Source organism: Gallinula chloropus (genome assembly GCF_964237585.1).
Source record: "Gallinula chloropus genome assembly, chromosome: 2".
Taxonomy (NCBI): domain Eukaryota; kingdom Metazoa; phylum Chordata; class Aves; order Gruiformes; family Rallidae; genus Gallinula; species Gallinula chloropus.
The window spans coordinates 55,510,262-55,532,016 of record NC_140086.1 but is presented as its reverse complement, the minus strand read 5'-3'; the positions used below and the strand labels follow the sequence as shown (position 1 = coordinate 55,532,016).

Below are 21,755 nucleotides of genomic sequence, written 5' to 3'. Positions count from 1 at the left end.
AAGAGAGATTACTTTGGCCTCAGTATGGCTATAGTACAATCCTCCTGTCTCAGAACATGCAGTTCATGCACTTTACAGTTTTGCTGCCGTAGTCGATGCACTCTGGCCCGATACACTCGCAGCAGGCGTTGTGGAACCAGCGGTACTTGGACGCTCCCATGGACTCGCAGGAGATCTTGCACTGATGTATTGACATGCAGTCGTCAAAATACACCACTGTACACATGTGCTCTAAACAGAGAGAGTGGGGGGGAAAAGTTTGGATTAGGAAGTCTTCAAAGTAATTTTTTTCAAGGTTAATTAAAAGTTAATTAAGCGTGCAGCTGTTGAAGCAGGATTGCAAACCATCACGACTACGAGGCAGAAGGGAGAACAAAGGTGATAGTGCAAGTAGAGAGAAGATGCAGAGAGCCAAGGTACAATCTATCCACTTCAAGTTTTCATAGAATCACAGAATGTCCTGAGTTGGAAGGGACCCCAAGGATCATAGAGCTCCAACCCCCCTGCCACAGGCAGGGCCACCAACCTCCAGGCCTGGATCTACACAAGGTTGCCCAGGGCCCCATCCAACCTGGCCTTGAACACCTCCAGGGATGGGGCATCCACCACCTCTCTCTGGGCAGCCTGTTCCAGCACCTCACCACTCTCTCTGTTTTCATTGTCCACAAAACAAACCTGTTTCCTGCTCTCCTGGATTAATTTATTTCTATGGTCACAGGCAAAAAGAGTTTGGGGTTTTGTCCCTCAGCTCTGAGGGATACCTTCTGAAGGGTAAGAATGGCCTGTGCCAAGATAACAATCAGGCATGTGTCGTCTAAAGATTGTATCAAGAGTTGCCAGTAGTTACTACATGCTAGCACGAAGAACTTCAGGTTTAGAGAAGTTACTTTAAAAAGCACCAAAACCCACTTATTTAACTGCAAAGTTTTCTTTCTCCCCTCAACTCCACAACATTCTTCAGCCACAGGAAATCACAGCTGGAGAATCCCATTTTCCTCAACTGGAAACTGCATGCTTTTTTTTCTCCTCCTTTTTGTTATAGCAACACCACCAGCTTTACTACTAAGATTAAGAAACCCCGTCTGCTGAGCACTGACCTTATTCCTTCACACAGTTCTGTGAAACACCAGGAAGTTTGGTGCTGCAACCTCAAACTGGTTGCATTCATTGCAACTATAAACCAAACCCATCCCTCCCCAGTCTACTTCCAGTTCTCCACGCTGACAGACTGTGCCAGCTTGCTCCTGTGCTGACCCTGTGATTACACCGTAACTTCACTCATCCTCCACGGGACCTGAACCCATCACATTTACCCCCAGCGTCACTCGGCACACGCTGTGGGGAAAAGCACAACTGAAAGCTGTCTGCAGACATGGACTGTCTCACTCTCACACACCAGATTTGGGAGCAGAGATGTTAAGGGACTTTTGAGCCTGTTGCTGCTACTCATGGTGTGTGGATCCAGGAGAAACACACTGACCTACATTCCACATAGCTTAGACAAATGTAATCCAAAAGTAAACGGTAGATCAAGACCACACTGGGGATTTCTCCAATGATTATGGAAATATGGAGAAGGGTGAGTAAACAAAGGGCTCTGAGCAGCACAGTTGTTAACCATAGGGTTTATTCAGTCTCTTATCTGTGAGCAAGTCTTGGGAGACCTAAAGTACACAGAAGCAGCTTTCTGCTCCCAGAAAAGCTGTGGTGCAAGTAAAGCTGCAGTGGTCCAAAAAATCCTGGAGTACCTGAAGTACTGCTGGGAATGTCAACAAAGTACACTGAGCCTAAGTAAATCCTGTCCCATTCTTGGCACTTCTATTTCTGTGACACCTTATAATAAAGCCTGAGGCACAGCAACAGGAGGAAGAGAGTTGTCAGAGAACAAAACCTCTGCCTAAAACCAAGAAAGGGCTTCAGAAAGGACATTTTATTCACGGTGGGAGGAGGAAAGAGCAAAACAGAAGCGTATACTATGGCACCACATGCAAAGAGTGACCAGCCAGGTCTACACCTCAAGTGCTCAAAGCTGAGTTGTGAGAGATGAAGCCATCACAGCCTCTCCACAGAGACTGTAGAGCAGCTCCATCTTCACACAAGGACGTGGCACTATTTCTTCACCAGTGACAAAAAACTCAGATCTCCAGGGTCCCAAGGAGGACCACACACCATCCATTCCCAAGAGGCCCAGACCTTCCCAGGTAGCTGTCCCCATCACTCCTCACAGGAGGTTTTCAGGGGAAAGGTAGCTGTGAGGAAGTAGAGGCGAGTCTCACAGCAGCAGTCCTTCAGAAATCTGAGTGCCAGTGAGTGTCCTGTCAGTCATCCAGCTGAGTGCTGGCGTGCAAGCACAAGAACCTTACAAAAGCCTCTCCTCTCGAAGATACACTCTTTGTAGCCTCTTGCTTGATCCCAATTTACTCCTCTGATACCTTTTTAGTAGTTTTCTTCTCAAGTCTGACCTTAAATGCAACAGCTATGTCACCATTAGGAGGTGTCAGCTGGGGGTGCAGAGCCTCTGCCTCAGAACAGGCTCATCCAGAAAGATTTCTTGCTGCAAAACCGGCTTTTGAGATGCACATCTACACCTGACTGACCAAGTCTCTGGATCTGCTTTGGAAGACAAAATGACTCATGGTGCTCTCTAGGTAGTAGTGGAACACTTCTTGAAACCAGAGTCCTCTTTGAAGGACTGCCTGAAGCGCTCACTGGTACTGTGCTGATGGCTGCACTCTGACTTGCAATGTGCAAAGGAAAGCCTACAGTAGGTCAGGAAACCTCATCAGCGAAGCTGTGCATGCTCTGAGGTGGGCTTGCTCCTCCCAGCACTTGCAGGCTGGCTTCCTACCAAAGAATGACTAGTCCCCTCTGTGTCAGGAGGCACCTGTGTTCACCTTAATGTTAACCTCACCTGTGACAACCTCATCTGTGTTAGTACCAGTTCAGAAGACCTAGAGAAGCCCGGTTCATCAGCTAATGCCTGCTGAAACTTGAAATAAACTTCTTGTGGAATCATAGCCTGTGATTTCTAGATCAATGACACTGAACTGAGAGACTGAAGGCATCTCTTGGGGTCATCAAGGAGACCAGAGGATGAGCAGCACCAGGACCTAACCCTGGAAAAACCAGCTAACAGTGGTTAGGTCCTGTGAGACTGGAGAGACTGGTCTCCTCAACCATTCTCCCAGGACCAAGACTGGAACCAAAAACAGACCTCAGCCTTATTAAGATGGCAACAACAACCAAAGACATTAATCTTGACTAACTGGAGAGTGAAGAATAAACTTTTTTTTCACCTGCACCCAAGCCAAGAGGGTTAAGTCATAGAGGACCAGTCCAGAAACGTGGAGGGGAGAAGACAGACTGCAGGTGGTAGGACAGAGCCAGCAGTAGACCCAGCTGGTTCCCAGTAGCTCTTGTAAGTGATCCATGTATACGCTACCAAACAATATCTGAAGTCTCTCTCAGAGACTTGCCAAGTCTGAAAGAGTCAGACTGGGCAGGGTGCACTTTGTTTGCCACGGGACCCTCCCAGTCACCTCCTCAGCAGCCTCTGTGTGCCCATGTAGAAGCTGCATTACTGAGAGCAGGAGAGCTCCTCACCTCAAGCATCAAATCCCTCTTTATAGGCTGCAGAAACACGAGCTACACAGGGGAAAAAATACCTATCTACAGGCTCAGCTGAGATCCGGGAGAGTATTTAAATTGCTTCACAAACCTAATTACATAGTCATCAATTGTCTCCCTCAGTGAAGATAAAAAGGATGTTACTTACTGCAGTAACAGCTATTTCATTTGCCTTGTGCCAATTTTCACACAGTGCAAACTACAGACCACAGGTGCAGGGAGGGAGAAGGATGCAGCAGCTTTCTTTTTGACCCAGACCACGAGTTTCTCACTTCCCACCCCCCCCCCAATTCATAGTCAAGGAAGGTCGTGTAGGAGAACCAACAATAAAGTCTAAATTCAAAATGACCAGAAGAAATGGACTCACATTTTGATCAGGCTTTGCTATGATACTGTCTGTACCCTGAGTGAGATCTGCATTGGTACACTACAGAGGAATTTGGCAACTCGGAGGAGATAAAAAACCCTAGTATCTCTCAAGTTAAGGGACAATGCCTGTATGCAAGATTAAAAACTCTCCCAGTTAATGACAATTCCCTGTATGCCACCTTTGAAGCTAATGGTAAGTTCAGTTATCTGCTGGTCTGCTTATCAGTAACTTTAAATGTACTTTAAAAAGGTAACTGTCCATCCATCAGCCATAGCATTTTATGCCAAAGAGAACAAGTAAGAATAAAAATTAAAATAAAACCTTCCTATAGTACCTACAGAGGTAGATGCCACTTTACTGCATTTCCAGGTCTCCTCTACCTGGCTGGCACTGGAGGGGGGCAGAAGTGCAGAAAAGATGCCATCCCCTGTGTCACCAAGCAGTGGAAGACAGAATCCCTTTACTATGACACAGCCTTTATTTCATCAGCTGCCAAAAGATTAGCTAGTTCCCCTCTTTCTCTTGCCAACATCCTGTCATCATCTGAAACAATTAAGCTTATTTAGACATCCGAACTCGCGGTTCAGAGCTCTGAGTGTCTCAGCTAAAAGTAAAGCAGAAAGAATACAGTAAAAGTGCAGCTCTAGACTAATAAGCATCACAACCCTCTCTGAAGCAGCAGCTCAAATGCCAGAAACCACAGGCACAAAGAGCTACAGCAGCTCCGGCAGCGCGCACACACACTCTGGCAGCTACCAGGCTGGGAGTCAATTCACAGGAGGAAAGGGAAGACACTCATTAAGATAATAAGGGGGAAGTTCAAGGTCTGGTGGCTGGGCTGGCAGCAGGCTGGGGCGAGAAAGGAATGCTTCATATCCCACCGCACCCCACCTACTCCCAGAGCTACAGCCGCCCTCCCAGGGGCCGGTGGCTTCAGGCTGCGCAGGCACAAAAAGCTCAGGGGTGCCGGTGGCTGGCGTCGCTTTTCCTGGCACTCACCCAGCAGGTCTGGCACCCTACACCAGCTTAACATCCATCCCTGCACGAACACAGGCGGAAATTAAAATCAGGACTGTGTTACATGACGTGACAAGGGGTATTTTTAGGCAGCCTTTCCAAATTTCGGGATGTATTCCAGAAGATGGCACAGAGACTACTGTCCCTTTACTAAAACCTCCCTCTCGTTAGCCCCTCTCCCTTTATAGGCAATGCAAGGGGCTGCTGCCAGCACACCATGTTGGAGTGAAGCATGCAAGAAGCCACAGAAGTACCACAAAATGGAGGAGGCACAGCACTCTAAAGAAAACATAAAGCATTTGTATTCTCTGAAATCCCTGAATACCATGGCCTTGAAGACAGCTGCTTAGTGAGTAAACTTAAGGATGTCTCTACTTGCAAGACCTGCCCTTAAGCCCAGCAACATGTCTGGGGAGCAGGAAAGGGTAAAGAGATGGTCTTTGGTTTCTTCCACTGCAGGCTGTGCCTGTGTTTACTTCAAACGAGCACGCACACAGACACACGACCAGACTCACCCTCTTTCTTCGGTGGTTCTTCTAACACATGCTAGCTTGTCACACCACAGTCACTTGGCTGTGTGACAGAACTCTGCATGGGCAGAAGCCATCAGACTCCAGCAACTTCCTGGGCTCTGGCTCTATGCCCATGCTCACAAGGCTCTTCAGCCCTTGAACTACCACCCCTTCACTTTTGGGTTAACGCTTCTCCAGTTAACTCACTGAAAATACTTAAAACCAATGCCATCCCATGCCTCACACAACATCCAGCACAAGGGGTAAAATGCCTCAGTTGTCCTTGCTTCCATCACAATAAATATCAACTGACGGAGACCACCAGCTAACTTTCTTTCACCTCCTTCTGTTCTCAGTGTTTTTATAAGCAAACTTCAGCACAGCTTCTAGAACAGCAGAGTGTGACCAAGTTATCTACATCATGACCAAGAAGAGAGACACCCTGCAACTGGCATATGTATTCAGACTCTTTAAGTACAGAGCGTGGAAAGCCATTTTCTACCTTTTCCGCTTCTTCACTGATCACTAAGGTGGGGGAGGCATAGCCAGTGATTGCAAGAACAGCTCTGACATTTTTAGGTGTCTACTGAAGCCTGAAAACCAGTGGCATTTAGTAACTATGTATACATAGCAAATATAACTGTAGGTTTTGGACTGTCACAGTTCCAGTGAAAGCTCCCTTAACCTCACCTCTAACACGTTCTTAGTAAAATAAATGACTTTTGACTAAGAAAAAATTGCAGTTATCTATTTAGAAACACAGAATTGTTTAGGTTGGAAAAAAGACTTTTAAGATTATCAAGTCCAACTGTTAACCTAGCACTGCCAAGTCCAACCACTAAACCATGTCCCCAAGCTACACAGCTTTTAAATACCTCCAGGGATGGTGACTCAACTACTTCTCTGGGCAGCCTGTTCCAACACATTGATGTTTCTTGTGAAGACATGTTTCCAAATATCCAATCTAAACCTCCCTGACACAACTTGAGGCCATTTCCAGTTGTCTTATTGCTTGTTACCTGGGAGAAGGGACCAACAGCTACCTCACTGCAACCTCCTTCCAAGCAGTTGTAGAGAGTGATAAGATCTCCCCTCAGCCTTCTCCAGACTAAACAACCCCAGCTGCCTTGGCTGCTAGCAAGACTTGCTCTCTAGAGCTTTCACCAGCTTCATTGCTCCTCTTTGGATGCTCCAGCACCTCAATGTCCGTTGTGTAACGAAGGCCCCAAAACTGAACACTGTTCTCAAGGTGCAGCCTCACCAGTGCCGAGTACAGGGGCACAATCACTTCCCCAGCCCTGCTGTGGAGTTTTCTGTCTGTGGTGTTAAACTCAAAACTCCTCCACACCCTTGAGATGCAATTCAAATTCCAAATTTAATCCAAAACTATCATTAGCCCATCCTGCTGGTACAGTAGTAAAGGACTGTCAGGGAACAGGCGTCTGGGCTGCAGTATCTAAGTACAGTGGGATACATTCAAGATTGTTCCAAGCATATTTTTTATCCCAAGCATAATTTACATCCTCCAGCACTGCAGTGTTTGCACACGGGGCTTTTTGTGGCTTGCCATGTAACACGGCTCTCTGCATCGTGTTCATAATGGCGAACAAGCGTTTCCGTAACGCCAGAGACACATGAATGAGATGGTTTCTGACCATCTGGTTCCCCAGTTCTGGAATTAATTTATTTTTCTAACATGCCTTAACCAAAGGAAATTAGAAAAGTTGCCATTACGGTCCCATTTAATCAACAGCAGTCCTATTCAGAAATGTAACTAGGTCAAAGGTTCATAGTGGTATGGAAAAGCAGCGTATCCATCAGTTAAGGTATTTTTCATGGATAAGATAAAAGAGCCATCACAACAGCAACATACGGGGACAGGGATATTTAGCGTGTGTTGGGAAGGAAGCAAAGCATTAATTACACTAATAAAACAAATCAGATGCTCTTTTTTGCCTGTTAAGCAGCAATTTCAGTGTGAACTGTTTATGAGATTCTTTTAAGTCTGATGTAATAATTTGCTTGTAAAAGTATTTCAGGTTTAGTATGGCAACCAAGCAGCACAGAGTATTTTTCTTAGGCCAGTGTTGTCACTACCGCAAACTTTTCATAGAATCATAGAATCATAGAATTGTAGGGGTTGGAAGGGACCTCCAGAGATCATCGGGTCCAACCCCCCTGCCAAAGCAGCTCCCTAGGACATATCACTCAGAGAGGCATCCAGACGGGTCTTGAATATCTCCAGAGGAGGAGACTCCACCACCTCCCTGGGCAGCCTGTCCCAGGGCTCTGTCACCCTCACTGTGAAAAAGTTCTTCCGCATGTTGGTGTGGAACTTCCTGTGCTCCAACTTGCAGCCATTGCCCCTTGTCCTGTCCCCACAGACCACTGAAAAGGGGCTGGCCAATTCCCCCTGCATCCCCTGCTTCAGATAATTATAAACTTTAATTAGGTCCCCCCTTAGTCTTCTCTTCTCAAGGCTGAAGAGTCCCAGCTTACTCAGCCTGTCCTCATAGGGGAGATGTTCCAGGCCTCTAATCATCTTCGTGGCCCTTCTTTGGACTCTCTCCAGGAGATCCCTGTCCTTTTTAAACCAAGGAGCCCAGAACTGGACGCAATACTCCAGGTGGGGCCTGACCAGGGCAGAGTAGAGAGGGAGGATCATCTTTCTCCACCCCCCAGCAAAAAATATTCTGAAGTCTGTCCTCTAAATTAAAGGTGAGAACATAAAAAAACCCTGATATAAAATACAAAGAATGAACCTGTAAGTTGAATCCCCACCCTCAAAATGCTTATTTTTAAGACTGTCCATCACATATCCCTCCTCAATGTAACGAGCAATCTTGCTATTCTTACTCAGCTTTACTATGAATCCTGGATTTCCCACAAACTATCCTTCTAAAGGGTTCAAGCTATGCCAGTCCAAACAAAAGAAATAAATACCCACTCCAGATACGGTGGTTTAAGGTATGTGGTTATCCCAAATCTCTGAAGCCACATGTTTCAGTTGCCTACCTCTGCACTGACACATGATTTGGATTCTGGTTTCAGTCTATCCTGTCTCCTAAGCGACAGGTAACCACTTCAAAGCCAAAGAACATAACATGACAGTGCACAAGAAGTAACACCAACAAACTGTCTCATGTCACAGGAGGAGTTACAGAGAGAAACTCACATGGTTCAGCATGTCCTAAGATAATCAGACACCTAAACAGCATCTGCCATGTTCCTCAATACTTTTGCCTCACTCCTTTTGTTACGTCACACTCAAAATTAAGACTGAACTTTTCACACTTTCTATGGGAAAAGAAGGAGCAAGCACAGACAAGAACAGGATATGCACTGAGAAGGCTCCTGGAAGAGACAAGAGGAAATGTAAAGGAATTCAGGCACTACATTCATTACCTTTGTCACTAGAGTAAGGTGCATGGACATTGTTGCTTGGAACGGAGACATTCTGATGCTGTGGCTGGTTCACTGTTTCTAAAAAGGAAACGAGGTTCTCGTGGTGTGACAGTTCTTCTGCCACAGGGAAGGAAACAATATTCCAGTTCAGCTGAGTATCCCCTTCTGTCAGGGCCCGGAAAAGTGAAGGAATTGGTTCATGCAACTCCTCAACAGTGCTCTTGGATGTTGGAGGCGTGTCACTGTAATTGCGAGGATTGCACATGCCTGCAGAGGAAAGAAACGGCAAGTCACATGAAACTCCCTGAACTCTTCTCTTTGAAACAGGTGGGAATACATCAAAAATTACATTTGTTTTTTTTTTTTTTTCCTAAGCAGAACAGAGTCCTTTCATGTGCGTCTCACTCTCAGCTCAACAGCAGAAATGTCACCAAATCCGGCAGGACAAGCCTCCCTTAACAGCAGGTTTCAGGTCTCTGCAGACTTCCACCAAGCACACCTGTGACTCCTGGGATCCAAGTGAAAAGTAAAACCTCATCTAAGCAGAACTCTGCTTCCTTTTTTTTTAATGCTGGCATTACAGCTTAGAATATGCAGAGTTCAATGAAAGGTTTGTTTCCCCTGGGAAGAGACAAAGCACAGTACAATCGATACTAGCAACGCAAGCTTAGGACTGAATGAAGATAGTATCTTGACAAGTCCTGAGGTACATGAAGCTTTTGATCACAATTCAAGTATTCCCTCTCACCCACTGCAGCAGTGCAACAGACCTTTTTAGTCCTCTGCCAGAGGTGCAAAGATCATTATCAGGAGGGAGCAAGAGTCTGAACTACTTTACCTGCTTTGAGACAGCTGAGGTGAACCTTGTTTTGATACTTAGTGGAGGGGCCGCTACAGGCAAAAGGTTTATTCCCAGGTTACCTCTTCCTTGTTTTTCAACATCTTTTGTGGTATCCTTTTCCAAACCTTGTAAAATCTTGTCTCTTTTGCTACTTGCTACAAAATGTTCCTGTGATGTGCAATGCCAGTGCCAGTTTTTCATTAACCATTTAAACACATCTATTGCTAGCAACAAAAATGAAGGGTGCCTTGATTTATTCCAAACATTGAGACAACAAAGACTAAAATGAAAAGTTGTATCTGCATGGGTATTCAAACTCAGAAGCCATGGAACACTATTAGAAGTCAGCTGGCATAAGACAGACAAATCCAGCTTCCTCACACACATCTGGATATCGTTTGTGGGTAGCTTCACAGACACAGTTTCAGACAGATACAGCTGCACACCAGTTCTTAAAGTATCAAAAGGATATGGGACATAAATATTCAAAATCTACCTGCTCCACCCAACCAGAGAAGCATCTCCTGCCCTGCAGATACATCGGGACTCCAGCTTCAGAAACTGGGTTTAACTAGAGCCTTATATAAACCTACAATCTTTTCAAACTAAGTAGATGGATTTACATAATGAACAAACTAGAGTGAAATTCCTCCATGACGATGAGCAGGAGACCTGGCAATTCTTAAGCAAGCGGCTGGCATTACCAGAATTTAATAACAGGAACAACACCAGATAGCCTGTTCCTATGAAAAGGTAAGCCAAGTATTGGGTAGGAAAAAAAAGAGTAAGCCTCTCCTAACAGCATTAGGTCACACTAAAAAAAAAGTAATTCCACTTACACAAGCTTCCTACCGTAAACAACTATGTTCCTACTCCTCTCAGTGAGGCTTGCTCTTCACAGATATTCTTGGATTCACACTTCCATCCCTGCACTATCACCATAGATGTTCACCATACAATTGTAATAAAGGACTCCTGCCTGAAAATTAATTAGGAAGATCACAGAACCGTAGCGGTTGGAAGGGACCTCAAGAGATCATCGGGTCCAACCCCCCTGCCAAAGCAGGTTCCCTAGGACATATTGCACAGGTAGGCATCCAGATGGGTCTTTAATATCTCCAGAGAAGGAGACTCCACCACCTCCTGGGCAGCCTGTCCCAGGGCTCTGTCACCCTCACTGGGAAAAAGTTCTTCTGCATGTTGGTGTGGAACTTCCTGTGCTCCAACTTGCAGCCATTGCCCCTTGTCCTGTCTCCACAGACCACTGAAAAGGGGCTGGCCATTTCCCTCCGTCTCCCACACTTGAGATATTTATAAACATTAATAAGATCCCCTCTTAGTCTTCTTTTCTCAAGATATCAAACCAGGTACAAGTTTTGTACAGATACATCAAGAGATGCATATTTAGTTGGTGTCACTGTACTAATGTTGAGAAATGGAAACCAGCGAGCCTTCCTAGCGGCCCCTCTGTAGGGCTGGATTCAGAACAAATTTCACTGATAAGGAGGAGACATGGGAAAAAGATAACATCCAGACTGCTTATTAAATTACTGCAGAATGTGTACAATTTTGTGTGCATATCAATGCAGCATGAAAATACTACCTCAAGATGGTACCAAGAAACCATCGTTCATAGTTTAAGGGGTAGCAGCTCATTCCACAAAGATAGTCCCCTCTTATTATTTCAAAAAGTATTTTAATTATAATAATTGCATCTACATGTAGTTATTACAAAAGAGTGACTTTGGTTAAAACAAAAATGAAAAAGTTAGCCTATGAGTGAATGGTAAGGAATATACACATCTCTATTACTGCTTTGGAATGGATGAGAAGATGCAGAAACAGGCTACTGAAATGATGGAAGCAGATCAGCCTTTACATGAGGGACTAGAAGAGCTTAACTCACAAAGCTTGGGAAAAAAAAGGAAAGAAGAGCCTATTGTTGTTCTCCCTCCTCCTGGAGGATAACCCTACACTGAGGAGAGTAATAGGACCATACCATAGAACCAACAAGGTCTAAGGCACCTGCAGAACCATTGGGAGATATTTTTGTTTACTCAATACTGGGAAACTGAACCTGAAACCTCATTAACATCTCTCCTGGATAAAACCATGGGAAAAAACATTGTAACAGTGAGTAATCTGCAAATTAGGAAAAAAAAACCCAACCCACAAACCTGCGTGTGGACATTTGTCCACTTGTGGTTTTTTTCTTCATAGTCCCAAGTGGTAGGCTCTTCCTCTCCCTAGAGGACACTGGCACACTACACCTTGCTTTCTACAGTGGGTAACGGTTCTGAACTAGGGGAAATAATCTACTGTTCTATTCCTCACCCCATGTCTGGACATGACAACAGTGCACTCCAGTATTAATTATGAAAAACAAGATGATATTGGAAGGACGAAGGGGATGGGGATGGCAGGGGAAAGGAGACTGTTTTAGATTATATGGGGGGGGGGTTCTTTTCAGGGACCCCAAGGTAAAATAGAAAAAACAAACTCCAGGCCCCCTTTTTAACTGTATATCCTCCACAGGAGCAGGGGCTGAAAACAGTTTGTGCCACACGTGCAGGACCTCACCAATCCAGTGCTTACTGAAAGACAGTAAAGCAAAAGTAAGCTACCCAAAACCAAGCAAAAAGCACGATGTCAGAAACCATAGTCACTTCATGATGAAACAGGAGAAGCAATGGACTGCACTGAAAAGGAGCATTTTGGCACTAATCATCTTCATTAATTCAGAAGACCTAGCCAGCCAGAGAAGCTCAGAGCAGGCACAAGACTCAAGATGCATTCCATTCCTTTCACAGAAGCCAGGATTCTCAATGACAGCAGAGGGAGACTTCCAGCAACCACAGGAGGTGGTTGAAGCTTTCCATACATTTAAAACCAGAGAAAGAAGTAGAACACATCCGCTTTAAACAGGGGCATCATTCCCTTGCAAAGATGCAGGACTCTGCACACCGCCTGTTACTAGTAATGCTGCTCTTGTTACGGCTGTCATCGAATCATAGAATGTGTAAGGTTGGAAGAGATCTTCAAAGGTCATCTAGTCCATCTCCCCTGCAATAAGCAGGGACATCTTCACTAGATCAGGTTGCTCAGAGCCCCATCAAGCCTGACCTTGAATATCTCCAGGGATGGGGCCTCCACCACCTCTCTGGGCAGCCTATTCCAGTGATCTACCACTCTCATATTGAAGACCTTTTTCCTAATATCCAACCTAAATCTCCCCTTTTTGAGTTTAAAACCATTACCCCTCATCCTACTGCTACATGCCCCCGTGAACAGTTCTTCCCCAGCTTTCTTACAGGCACCTTTCAGGTACTGGCAGCAGCTCTAAGGCCTTTGTTTTCATGTACCTTACAAGACCTAGTTAAATGTGCACTCAGAGAGTGGACTGAAAGACACAATAGTAGCTACTACACCTTTGATTCAGCATGGCAAACGTGTATGCCTCTTTCTTATCTTCCACAAGAGCTCTTTTTACAAATATAAGAGCAATGAAAACATTTGGCCATGAATGTTTACTTCTAGTCCCAAAGATTCACAAGGGAACTGAAACCTACAATTGTCCCCGTGGGATATCTGCCAATAGACGTTACAGTTTGAAACCTCCATACAGCATCTAACCCCATGGAGCAGGTGGTGCATAGTTTCCTCTAGATGACCACTCAGACAGGAGTTTATGCTTTGGAGACAAAATTAATAGCCAGTTATGATGAAATTCACCAAGGAAAATCCGGAACGCTGCCAGCCCCTGCTCCACAGAGCAGATACGCAGCCTTCGTACCTTTGGTTCTCCACAGGAATTTCTTCAGTTCCCACAGAGCGAGCTGTAAGATGTTTAAAGTACAAATTCTGTCCCCATGTTTTACTTCTATTATAAGACTGTGAGTTCAGCATGTGGCAGGAAGAAGCAATTTTAAAAAAACCCACCAAAACCCCTAAAAAAAATCCCAAAGAAATGTAAACTCACCGACGCAGTCGCAGCACTCATCCCAAAGTGTGCCCAGGCAAAGCATGCACTCCTTACAGCAGGAACAGTTCCCTTCCCCAGGGCGGCACTGACACAGCTCCTGAAAACAAGAGGAACACATTACCCTTGCAGCAATCCCAGATGTAAAAATGCTAACACAGCAGAGCGATTCTTCCTCAAGCCACAACTCAAATTATGGCATTAGAAAAGCTTAGTACACTAATACAGTGAGTAAACGGTAAAACAGTTCCAGCCAAAGAACTGACCTTTGTTTACAAAAGGATCTTTTGCAACTTTTTTTGGGTGGTTTTTTGGTGTAGTTTTTCCCCAAAGGTGACTTTCTAAAGAGAAATCTGAAATCAGCATTTAAAAGAGGAAAAAAAATCCCTATTCATGGGAAAGGTGTTCGTGCTTCTATGTATGCCTGAACCTCCAAGTTCTTGGAGTGTTTTTCCCATCACAACAGGAAACTGGAAGAAGGATGTTTCTTTACATATAAATAGTGCGTGTACGTTGTAATTTAGCGATGCAGCACCTTGGGATACTTCCAACACTTCTGCAGCCTCCAGAAAGTGAAACGGGATGCAGACTCATTTTTCTTTAACCATTAATTAAGGTAGAAAAATAGAAAAGGCATGGAAGCAAGAAGAGACCCCTTTCTCTTTGAATGGCCTAAACCCGAAGGCACTGGTTTAGCAGTTCTGCTAATGGCACACACACCTCCCAGCCAAGAAAGAGCCTACATGGATGAAGGAAATGTAGAAGCCAGAAGTTCCCTTCCCTCTAGCTCAAATCCATACCGGTAATTCCAGTATGGCTGAACTACTGTGGCTCCATGATGGTAATATATGAGCTTGAATCATGCTTTAGCATAAAAATGGACAGTCAGGAAGCCAGGCTTGGGTATCCTATGAATTTGGGTTTGATGACGTCTGCCTAACTATCATGTTACACACAACTGGTGAGAAAACAAAATCCCGTTACTGGAAACTCTGACCCACCCTGGCTTTACTGGAAGAGCCATCAGCGAGTCTCTGCTGTGCACCAGACCAGGGAGAAGATGATGCTTATCCCCATTGTTTAATCCTATTCTCCAGAGGCAGGAGAAACACTGTGGTGGGGTTGGGAGACACACATGGACAGGAAGGAAGGGCCAGAAAGATGGTTTGGCATGGAATTCTCCTAACCTGGAGTCACCACCTGAATCTCCACCTTAGCTACCACAGCTGGGTCAAGGATACCACACTTTACAGGTAGACACAAATCACAGAATTGTGGGGGTTGACAGGGACCTCAAGAAATCATCAAGTCCAACCCCACTGCCAAAGCAGGTTCCTTAGGACAGAAAATACAGAATCACAGAACAGTTTGGGTTGGAAAGGACAACAAAGATCATCTAGTTCCAACACCCTGCCATGGGCAGGGACACACCCTCCACCATACCAGGCTGCCCAAAGCCCCATCCAAGCTGGCCTTGAACAATGACAGGGAAGGAGCAGCCACTACCTCTTTGGCAACCTCTGCCCATATATCACTAGCCTCACAGCGAGGAATGTCCTCCTTTAGTCTCAATCTACTCTCCTTCAGCTTAAGGCTTTCATCCTATTACTGCACTCCCTGATAAACAGTCCCTTCTCCACCTTTCCTGCAGGCCCCTCCAGGTACCAGCATGCTGCTGTAAGGTCTCCTCAGAGCCTTCTCTTCTCCAGGCTGAACAAACCCAACTTCTTGGCCTGTCTTCACAGGAGAGGTACTCCAGCCCTCTGATCATCTCTGTGGCCCTCCTCTGGACTCGTTCCAACATCACCTGCGGAGTGTCTCTGTAGTGTCTTGGGAAGAAGCCAAGGTGGCAGAATTCCACTTTTTAAGTAATTCTTTGCCTGCTATTGTTAAACATCAGGTAGGGAAGAAAGGAGGCATTTACACCAAACATCCAGACTGCGTTTGCTAGACAAGACAAGATGCACTTTTTGGTCTATGACCTCCATACTCTCTTTATTCTGTTGTGCTGGCAACTGCTAAGGCCCACAGCTTGCTGGGCTGCCCAGGATCGCCTCTCTGCTGCACCAACTCAGGCAGGCCTGCAGAAGGCCAAGGAGCGAACTTTTTCTGTGAACTTTTGCACAGTGAGGGTGACAGAGCCCTGGCACAGGCTGCCCAGGGGGGTTGTGGAGTCTCCTTCTCTGGAGATATTCAAGACCCATCTGTACATCTACCTGTGCGACCTGTCCTAGGGAACCTGCTTGGGCAGGGGGGTTGGAACAATATTTATTTATAAAATACCAATCTCTTAAGGTCTCTTCCAACTCCTACAGTTCTGTGACTCTCTAAGTGTATCTCAGAGGGCAAGGCCACAAGGCCTGGCTGGGGACAGGGCTTAAGACCACAGCACCTGAAGCTTCAGGGGTCCCTGTTCTGGGCTAAAACTGAACAAACATCAAAATATGCTGCAGACCTGCTGCAATGTATTAACGCAGCATAAACATATCAATGCCGTATTTCTCCATTGACTTCATCCCAGATCACAAACCTCCCTGAAGCCACCAACTTCACAAACTTGTGAACTGCGTGTCGCACGTGACGCTGAGAAAGGCTGCGGCCCGTATGATTTAATGTGAACTGTTTGCCCTGCTGAGAGATCAAGCACCAACTCCTCCACACACATTTCTCTAACACGCACTTTTAGTAAGTCTCTTAGTAAGTCTCTTATTTACAGAGTGGAATTTCTTACTTTTTCATCCCTACAGTTTATTAATGTCACCTATTACTATGCTGTTTCCAAGTGAGAGATGAAAAACAGGCTCATTAATAAAATATACAGTTTTTTCCACAAGAGGAGACACCACAGACTTAGAAAGATGACTTATGTGAATGAATGAGTGACGCATTTCTAAAATATTTATCTTACCATCTGATAAACAGATTGTGTCAGTCTTGAGAATGAAAAGCCTGAATAAAGCAACTTTAAAAACAACCATGAGTAGAGTACTGGTACCTTGGCTAGAGAACGTTAGCGTTAAAAATATCCCATGTATTTGTTTTTCAACAGTAAAACTGGGCAAACAACTTCATAGTTATTAAAGATATCGCAAGACCAACAAGCCAGTGTGTGGGAGGAGGAGATTCTCCATAAAATGTTAAATGTAATGTACAAATCAAAGCCAGGAAATTCACTAAATTTGAGTCATTTCAGTTTTATAGATTGCACTGTGTGAACCTAGGACAAGAGCATAATCATTAAAGGTAACCTTTAAATTATGCATCGGCTTAGCTTCGAAATGGGCGAGCACTTGCATCACAATCCCTACCAGTACTTTAACAACTTAATTTTTGTAAGAAGTGCTTATAAGCAGTGTAAATTTATATTTTTTTTAATTTTTTTTTCTTAAACTTGGAGAGGGGGGAAGAAGAAGGAGCAACCTAATTACTCTTGTGCACTGTCTCTTCTCTTTAGGGCAATAACTGTATGTTTTTCCATAGATGCGTTTGCACATACATGGATTCCTCAACCACTCCTGGGCCCTTCTGCCTGACTCATCCACACTGGATACTTGTACAGGATACATCTCTTTAAAAGAATGCTTACATGAGACGTGGGTGAAGCGAGGGAGAATGAGAAACGTTCCTTCTTGATAGCTGGGGGTGGCGAGGCGTCAGTGGAAGAAAATATTACTCATAAGGCAACCTGGCAACTTCCCCAGCTGAACTACCGAAGGTGCATCAGAGAATGTATCTTGCTAGGCAAGAAATAAGCCTCTCGGTCTAAAAATACAGCATTAAATAGGAAGCAGGCATGTTCATACAATGAAGATAACTTCTGCTCCAGAGAGCAAATAAAGATTTTTACAAGGTATTTAACATCTGCACTTCTTCAAAGCTTCCTTGAAATGACAGAGACTGTTTTCTCAGTGCAGTGAGAAACATGACCTGAAGGCATTGGCAACATCTCTGCAAACTGGAAAGGGGAGTGAAAGAAAAAGAGCTAATGTTTTTTCCTAGAACAGTTTAATAACAGAAAATCTCCTGGAAGCAAACCAGCCAGAACTGTTTTGTTAACCCAACTGCCTTACGTACTACAGCGCTACATACACACTGGAAGTAATTTTTAGATGGCTAAGCCCTGAAGTTAAGGAGTGGTGTTTATTTCATACCGGAAGGCTAAAAAGTCTTCAAAATCCTTTCAAGCCGACAAGTTTGTACACAAGATTAGCAGGAGGTGAAGACAGAGATGAAGAGAGATTTTAATTGGAATGATACCGCACTGGCCAAGGTGACTGCATGCATGTACCATTTGGGGGAGAAAACCCTGTCATCTCCAGAAAACAACCTCTCTTCAGAAAGATCCAAAATCCACACCTGAACTACAGCACCGTTTGTTTCCTACGTGCAGCGCTGCCTTAGAGAGCTGCCGTGGATGAGATGGCAAAGCTCAGCTTCCAGCACAGCTTCCAGCCAAGCCTGACTGCTGCAGGTAGCTCTGCTCCGTGAGAGCCAGACCTTTTTGCCATGAACAATTGTGGGAACATCCCATCCTAGAGCTTTCTGCCTTCAAGGATTTCCTCCATGTTGCAATGACACAATATACGCCTCCGCTCCGCCCAGCGAGCGTAACTGGCCTTCTCATCTCCTCCACACATGGAAACATCAAAACAACCCATGCATCCAAGACAACAACAGATGTGCTAGAATAAACACTGCAGTGCGCACGTCCTGTGCAACCAGGGCTCGGTGGCCTACCTGAAAAGCAAGGTAACAAGTCAAGGTATTGACTTCAAAGCCCCAATCCCAGAGACGTGGGAAGGAGTGATGTCCAAAGCCTTCAAGAGAACTGATTTTGCGGTCCCACTCTGCCTCATGCTCCCAAGCCCTATCCACAGCTCCTTCAACAACTACATGAACCCACAAGGGTTTTTTTTTTGAGAAGGCTGAGCTTATACACAGAGATGCCTCATGCTGTTTTCTTATAGGTCCTCATTTACAGGAAAACAAGAAGTAGACTATGAGAGCACCAATTAAGCCAGAGCCCCAGGATGTAAAGGGAAAGCTGAATGCATGCGAGTTGTTGATCAGTTCTGGATCTAACAAAATAAATATTTATGTAGGGACCACCCTTATGCAGAGCAGCTCCCAAGGAGTGGCAGCAATGACTGTACTGACTTCTAGCCACGCTGGCAAAAATATTTATGTTAGCCGTATGGTTTTTGAGAGAGAGCAGGTCTTTTGTCTCATTATGGCTGCAAGACAGGCAGCCTCACTTTCCGCAGGCAGATGTGGATGACAAACATTCACATTCTCCTTGCTCCCCCAGTTGTCTCTGAGTGACATTATCTCAGTTTCACACCACAGATTTTGCCAAACTAGACCAGTTATAAAAAGGGGTTAGGGAAAAATGTCATGCAATCATCTAGCAAACTCACTCAACACTATTTTAAGCTTGGATTTCTCCAGAGGTGTTTGGGGAGGGGGGGGGGAACCCCACACATATATGCTCAGCTTATATACCTACCCAAGAAACAACATGCATGTCACATGCCAGCACAGCACTTCTGTCACAACAGCGCTCAAGATTTAAAACAAACAAGCAAATAGGGAAAAAAAAAACCAACAAAAAAACCAAGAAGAAAGGTAACAACTGCTTTAAGTCAAAGCTTTGCAAGTCTTCCTATCCACAATCCGACTAGTCTGACCTGATCTGCTCTTCTACAAAGAATGAGTGCTGACTGGTGCGTCAGGCCCCTTTGCAGGAAGGGAGCAGCCAGGCAGCAGAAAGGAGCAGTGGCATTCCCCCTCACCGCACGCAATTCGCACAGCCTGGGATGCTCCAGAGTTTCAGAGAATTGCACAAGATTTTGATGTGAGGGGAATGTTTTAATAAGGGATTCCACATCACCCGTACAAAGTCAGGGAGGACGCAACTGCAAGAAGGAAAGCAGCACAGGGGGTACCTCTGCATACAAATCTAGCTGCGCTGATGCAGAGATGCCAACGTGATCTGAGTAAGGTGTAGCCATGTGAGCCACCTCCATGCAGCACTGGACCTCAGCCATCTTCTTGCCCGCCAAGGAAGGACTCCAGTAGCATTAGCTCCACTTCTCCTGGGCTGTACTGTATTCAGACCAGATCATGAAAATAAATTCTAAACTCTGGGTGCCTCGAGCTTGACTGGATAAAAAGGGAGGGGTTACTGGGGAAGGAGATGTCTGTGCTTTGATGGATGGTGGATTCCATCAGTGGCACCGGAGGAGACGAGTTAACTTCCCCGTTTTCCCCTTCATCTGGGCCAACAGCTTTCCCCTGAACCCACAAATCTGCGCCACGGCACTTGCTACTGAAGTTCCTTGTACATCCAATGCCACAAGCAGCACCTTTCTCTGTCAAGGTTTTGAGCCCAGCAATGCTTTGAAGCTACGCCCCTTTTAAGTGCCTCGGTTTGCCAGGGCGCACACTGCTCGGCGTACCTGCAAAACCATTGGTGGTGTCTTGGAAAAGGCAAAAGTCAGAATTGCCTTTCTGGCTCCAGTGTTGAACACCTCTTCAGGCCATGGTGGGGCAAGGAGAAGCAGTGGGCTCTTTTTTTCCCCCCCCTCCTCTTATTTTTAGAGCGATGGCAGCACAGAAGCCAGAGAGACGCCAGTTCAGCCTACAGCCAGTCATCATTCCACTGGATGGATTTTTGCATCAGCCTGGCAAGTAATCTTTATTTGTAAACCAGACACGTTTAATATGGAAATCAATGACATGAAGTAAAAATGCCACTTCATGCCACTTCTGTGTCATGTCTCAGACTGTGATCACACACGTACAGTAAGCATTCCGGCACGCTACTGGCATATGGTGTCGGTGCTCTCTGCTACTGCATCTCCCCTCTACAAAGAGGCTCCTTTTCTCAAGATGGAGTTGAGAAGCATGCTCAATACACCACTGATAAATAAATACTTGGTGGTGACCAGAACTGCTTGCAGCTTTGCTAGAAAAGGCGCTTTTGTTCTGCTGCGCGCCGCACCTCTTCACTCACGCTGCAAGACAAGCAGCCTCACTCCATCTCTTTCTTTCACTGCAGACACACACACACCGAGTCAAGAGCAGCATCTGGAGTGAAGTTGAACATCCATTTCCTACCAGTTCAACTCGTAACTATTTGGCTTGGGGTTTTTTGGGTTGGTTTTTTTTTTAGGTAGTCCCACATTCTTTCAGAGTTTGCTCATTACCATTAGTAGCCATGGGTTTCTCCTGATCAAAAGGCTTTTCTAAATGCACCTCAGGGCTCTAAGACAAGTTAGGTCCCTACTCGTGTTAGTTCTCTCATGTGAGCTTTTAGGCATTTTTGAATTGCCTGTATAAAGCTGGTGTTATGGAGAGCATTGAGCATCAACTACTGACCCTCTGCCTGGGCCAGGAGCTTTAAGGAAGTGGAAAGACTGTAAATTAAAGGGAACATCTCAGACATAAGGGAACACTGTAGGCACACGGGAACTTCTGGTACTGCAGATACCCTTTAAAAAAAACACAATTGTTGCCCACGTAAACCTTCCAAATAAAATGTCTGGTTTAAGTTGCTGCCTGTTCATAACATCACTAATAAAGAAGAGGCTGAAAACTAACAGCGTGACCAGTAGTGGCTTCCAACAATAACCCAGCTGTCACAATCCTCAACTTAAAAATGTTTCCATTAAAAAAAGAAACATGCCCACGTACACAGGCGCTTAATATCATCTGTAAAACGGCTGTTAATCTGCATTCATATGTGCAGGAGACCAAATTAGCTTCTTTAAATATATTCTCTTTAACATAAAATGCTGGTTATTTGTATCACTGGACCTTTCAAGACGCAGCTTCAGATCTTAAACACTTAAAAGCAAACAAAGGAAACGCGGCTCGTACCTGTATCAGGCATTTACTGACATCGCTAGCGCAGAGAGCCTTATTGCAGCCTGTTGAGGACTGGATCCAGAGCAGGAACAGGAGGACAGCGACTGCAGGCGCCGTGACGTACTGAGACCTCAT

General features: G+C 45.2%; 1 protein-coding gene across 1 annotated transcript; it reads right to left on the bottom strand.

Moving 5' to 3' along the window:
• Positions 1-49: 49 nt before the first annotated feature.
• TWSG1 (twisted gastrulation BMP signaling modulator 1) lies at positions 50-21,755 on the bottom strand (the record flags this gene model as incomplete). Its single annotated transcript, XM_084280450.1, has 4 exons — positions 50-231; positions 8,932-9,198; positions 13,752-13,851; positions 21,633-21,755. 4 exons carry the CDS (start codon positions 21,753-21,755, stop codon positions 50-52), a joined length of 672 nt encoding a protein of 223 aa, XP_084136576.1.